Source organism: Rana temporaria, chromosome 8, assembly GCF_905171775.1.
Source record: "Rana temporaria chromosome 8, aRanTem1.1, whole genome shotgun sequence".
NCBI classification, from domain to species: domain Eukaryota; kingdom Metazoa; phylum Chordata; class Amphibia; order Anura; family Ranidae; genus Rana; species Rana temporaria.
This window is the reverse complement of record NC_053496.1, coordinates 5,337,783-5,342,997: the sequence shown is the minus strand read 5'-3', so window position 1 is coordinate 5,342,997 and position 5,215 is coordinate 5,337,783. Positions and strand designations below refer to the sequence as shown.

General features: G+C 43.9%; 1 protein-coding gene across 1 annotated transcript in view; it reads left to right on the top strand.

The window, feature by feature from the left end:
- Nucleotides 1–2,108, top strand: part of PPRC1 (PPARG related coactivator 1) — a 50,345-nt gene extending 48,237 nt beyond the window's left edge. Inside the window, exons 10-11 of the mRNA XM_040321569.1 lie at nt 226–389; nt 1,633–2,108. Of these exons, the coding sequence (XP_040177503.1) occupies nt 226–389; nt 1,633–1,736 (268 nt within the window). The 3' untranslated portion in view covers nt 1,737–2,108. The remainder of the gene's footprint in view (nt 1–225; nt 390–1,632) is intronic.
- The last annotated feature ends 3,107 nt before the right edge of the window (nt 2,109–5,215 follow it).

Below are 5,215 nucleotides of genomic sequence, written 5' to 3'. Positions count from 1 at the left end.
CAATACAAAAAGACCTTTTTATTTTGATTCATAAATTTGGGTTTCAGGTATCAATCCTGAACCTTCTGCCTGCGTATAAAGGCTGCTCTATTTATAATCAATAATGCTAATGAATGAATTTGGGATCTGTATGTAATCGTAGACCATGTGCATCTCCAACGGAGCGGGGAAATCTGAGGCGGGATCTGTTGGTATTGGTTGACAGTTGGGTTGATGGTGTCTCCATTCTCTTTACAGTGACAACTATGGCTTTGTGACTTACCGCTACACCAGTGAGGCCTTCGCCGCCATAGAAAACGGGCACAAGCTGCAGCTTCCCGACGAGATGCCCTTTGACCTCTGCTTCGGCGGGCGGAGACAGTTCTGTAAAAGCAATTACGCCGATCTTGGTGAGTTCGCTTTTCATTGGTTGGTTCTGAGGGATGGGTGAAGCTCTGGGCAGATTGGGGTAGGGGAGGTTCTGAGGGATGGGTGAAGCTCTGGGCAGATTGGGGTAGGGGAGGTTCTGAGGGATGGGTGAAGCTCTGGGCAGATTGGGGTAGGGGAGGTTCTGAGGGATGGGTGAAGCTCTGGGCAGATTGGGGTAGGGGAGGTTCTGAGGGATGGGTGAAGCTCTGGGCAGATTGGGGTAGGGGAGGTTCTGGGGGATGGGTGAAGCTCTGGACAGATTATGGTAGGGGAGGTTCTGGGGGATGGGTGAAGCTCTGGACAGATTATGGTAGGGGAGGTTCTGGGGGATGGGTGAAGCTCTGGACAAATTGGGGTAGGGGAGGTTCTGGGGGATGGGTGAAGCTCTGGACAGATTGGGGTAGGGGAGGTTCTGGGGGATGGGTGAAGCTCTGGGCAGATTGGGGTAGGGGAGGTTCTGGGGGATGGGTGAAGCTCTGGGCAGATTATGGTAGGGGAGGTTCTGGGGGATGGGTGAAGCTCTGGGCACATTGGGGTACGGGAGGTTCTGGGGGATGGGTGAAGCCCTGGACAGATTGGTATAGTAAGTTCCAGAAGATGGGAAAGGCTCTGGAGAAGTCCTGGTGGTGAGCATGGGAGGAACCTAGACAGACAGATGTACTCTGACCTATTTCCCGTTCCCGTTCCCTTTCCCTTGCTCTTGGCCTAACCTCCAATACACTTCTATACCTGTGTAGTTGAATACATCTCAACAAATTCCTGGTTAAAAAAATCGAGTTTTAATATACAAAGATAAAAGGACACACGTAGGATCATATCTGTACGTTACAAAAAGTTCACATATCCATTATACATAATTTATTGACAAATGGAGCAATTCACATGAAGACTCGACGGGTTCCGAACGCTCACTGTCTTCCTCAGGTGTGCATGTGAACAGCATCTAGAAATATGTTGTAGGGCTACTGTGCATAATTTGTTTCACTATTTTTAAGGATTGTGGCTGATAGCTGGTAACGGTACGTATGGCTACTCCATTATATCTTTGTCACTTAATTCTTATATTTGTTCACATGCAATCCTGATGAAGACAGTGGGTGTGCGAAACGCGTTGCTCCTTGTGTTCTTGTTCAATCAATGAAATCTAGGCTGTGGGAACGTTGAATGCAGAACTGTCTTCCTCTTTTTTTTTTTTAACTCTGTCTCTTTTATTGTCCCTCCCAGATTCGAATCGGGGCGAATTTGACGACTCCCCAGTTAGAAGTAAATTTGAAGGTGTAGATTTCGATACATTACTAAGAGAGGCACAGAAGAAGCAGCGGAGGTAACGCAACGCCAGCCCTTCCCCCACCTCCCAGAGCCTCCGATCAATTGGAATGGAAATCGTTCAACCAAATCAATTTACCTCAAACACTGGATAGGCCATTGACTAAAAGACGCATGAACCTCCCCCCCCCCCCCCCTCCGACGTAGAGGGGGGGGAATAAACAAAGTGCCCAAATGTTTTTTGTTTTTTTTTATAGGTAAACAAAAATTATCATTTAAAAAAATAAATAAAAAAAAGGTTTAAAAAAACATTAAATTTTTTTTAAAAAAAATATTTGTTTTTGTAACCTATTTAACAGAGCTTAGCGTGCGATCTGCGCCGATATAAGGAGAATCACTATGCAGATGAGATAATAAAAAATATATATATGATGCCGGATTGTGACGTCTTTTTATTGGAATGACTGTGGTCTGTGTGCGAGATTTACCAACGATTGTCAAACGTTACATTGTTTCTCTTTTCGAGATTTCGCTCCTACCGTGGCCAAGCGTCTTATTGCCCGCCATCTTCACCAATTTTCCTACTGCGACAATTGTTTTTTTCTTTCATGCGTTGCCTCCTACTGGACCCATTAACACGAGACATGTGCATGTCGTTCAGTTCCGAAATCGTTTTTTTTAACAAATTTGTTAATTCCGAAATTTTCGGAATTTCACATTTTTGGATGGAAATTTCTGAAGGTTGGGGGGGAAGTTTTTTGAAGAAGGTTGGGGGGGAAGTTTTTTGAAGAAGGTTGGGGGGGAAGTTTTTTGAAGAAGGTTGGGGGGGGGGGAGTTTTGGAAAGAAGGTTGGGGGGGGAAGTTTTGGAAGAAGGTTGGGGGGAAGTTTTTGAAGAAGGTTGGGGGGGAAGTTTTTGAAGAAGGTTGGGGGGGAAGTTTTGGAAGAAGGTTGGGGGGGAAGTTTTGGAAGAAGGTTGGGGGGGAAGTTTTGGAAGAAGGTTGGGGGGGGAAGTTTTTGAAGAAGGTTGGGGTTTTTGAAGAAGGTTGGGGTTTTTGAAGAAGGTTGGGGTTTTTGAAGAAGGTTGGGGTTTTTGAAGAAGGTTGGGGTTTTTGAAGAAGGTTGGGGTTTTTGAAGAAGGTTGGGGTTTTTGAAGAAGGTTGGGGTTTTTGAAGAAGGTTGGGGTTTTTGAAGAAGGTTGGGGTTTTTGAAGAAGGTTGGGGGGGGAAGTTTTTTGAAGAAGGTTGGAGGGAAGTTTTGGAAGAAGGTTGGGGGGAAGTTTTGGAAGAAGGTTGGGGGGGAAGTTTTGGAAGAAGGTTGGGGGGGAAGTTTTTGAAGAAGGTTGGGGGGGAAGTTTTTGAAGAAGGTTGGGGGAAGTTTTTTGAAGGAGGTTGGGGGGAAGTTTTTTGAAGGAGGTTGGGGGGAAGTTTTTTGAAGGAGGTTGGGGGGAAGTTTTTTGAAGGAGGTTGGGGGGAAGTTTTTTGAAGGAGGTTGGGGGGGAATTTTTTCAAGAAGGTTGGGGGGGAAGTTTTGGAAGAAGGTTGGGGGGGAAGTTTTGGAAGAAGGTTGGGGGGGAAGTTTTGGAAGAAGGTTGGGGGGGAAGTTTTGGAAGAAGGTTGGGGGGGAAGTTTTGGAAGAAGGTTGGGGGGGATGTTTTTGGGGGTTCATACATGGTAGAATTTGTACGTTTTGCGATCCCAAGACGCCACCATTGATTTCAAAATTTGACCAACCAAACCTTCAATTTCACCTCCATGTTCCTACAGAAAAAAAAATCGTGTCTGGGAATCTTTTTTTTTTTTTTTTTTTGCACATGCGCATTTCTTTTTCAAATACATTTCTCGCACAATTCTATAATCAATGATTAGAAAAATGTTTGTTTTTCAAAAAATGTACAACATGTCCGATTTTATTAAAATTTGATGGCCGCAGGAAAATCGGCTGTTGCTGCAGCCGCACTAATGGTGCGAATTACGAACGAAAATTCTTAGATAAGATTTTCAAAATTAGAAAATTATTTCCCAATTTTAGAAAATTCTTTAATTTAAAAATTCTGAAAATTTAGATATCCGAATTTCCGAAAAAGCAAAAAAAAACGAATTAAATAAAAAACATTTTTTTGGCAGTGCACATGTCTAGTTCACTCTGTGAATGGGCAGAAGGTGCAGGCGGGGCAATGCATGCGCACGACCCCAATGCCGACCCATGCTGGGATTGGGCACCGCACGGCTTAATACCCCGTATTTTTGGGGAAAATCTAAAATATTAACACCTGTGTGTGTGTGTGTGTGAGTGAGTTACCACGGACATTCATTGCAAAACACAGGTTACGTATCGGTCAGGAGGCAGCTTGGCACCATGTTGCACCCCAAATATTGATGTAGCGTGGTATAAAAGTTGCCATTATCCTTAACCCCTTCAATACCAGGCACTTTGACCCCCCTCCCCAATTTCCTGCCGGGGCCATTTTTTAGCTTTCAGCGCGGTCACGCTTTGAATGACAATTGCGCGTTCATGTAACACTGTACACATGATTTTTTAATTTTTTTTCACACATAGCTTTCATTTGGTATTTAACCACTTAAGGACCGCCTCCTGCACATATACGTCGGCAGAATGGCACGGCTGGGCACAAGCGCGTACCTGTACGTCCTCTTTAAGTGCCCAGCCGTGGGTCCGAAGCTCTGCGGCTGCTGGAGTCCCGCGATCAGTCCCCGGAGCTGAAGAACGGGAAGAGCTGTGTGTAAACACACCTTCCCCGTTCTTCACTATGGCGCCGTCATCGATCGTGTGTTCCCTGATATAGGGAAACACTATCAATGATGTCACACGTCCAGCCCCGCCCCCCTACAGTTAGAAACACATGAGGTCACACATAACCCCTTCAGCGCCCCCTTGTGGTTAACTCCCAAACTGCAATTGTCTTTTTCACAGTAATCAGTGCATTTTTATAGCATTTTTTGTTGTGAAAATGTCAATTGTCCCAAAAATGTGTCAAAATTGTCCGATGTGTCCGCCATAATGTCACGGTCACGAAAAAAAATTGCTGATCGCCGTCATTAGTAGTAAAAAAAAAATATTAATAAAAAATGCAATACAACTATCCCCTATTTTTGTAAACACTATACATTTTGCGCAAACCAATCGATAAACGCTTATTGCAATTTTTTTTTTTTTTTTTTTTTACCAAAAATAGGTAGAATACGTATCGGCCTAAACTGAGGAAACATTTTTTTTTAATATATTTTTGGGGGATATTTATTATAGCAAAAAGTAAAAAACATTGCTTTTTTCAAAATTGTCGCTCTATTTTTGTTTATAGCGCAAAAAATAAAAACCGCAGAGGTGATCAAATACCACAAAAAGCTCTATTTGTGGGGGAAAAAAGGACGCCATTTTTGTTTAGGAGCCAAGTCGCACGACTGCGCAATTGTCGGTTAAAGCGACGCAGTGCTGAATCGCAAAAAAACGTCCGGGTCCTTTAGCTGTATTTTGGTCCGGGTCTTAAGTGGTTAATCACCACTGTTATGTCTTTTTTTTTTG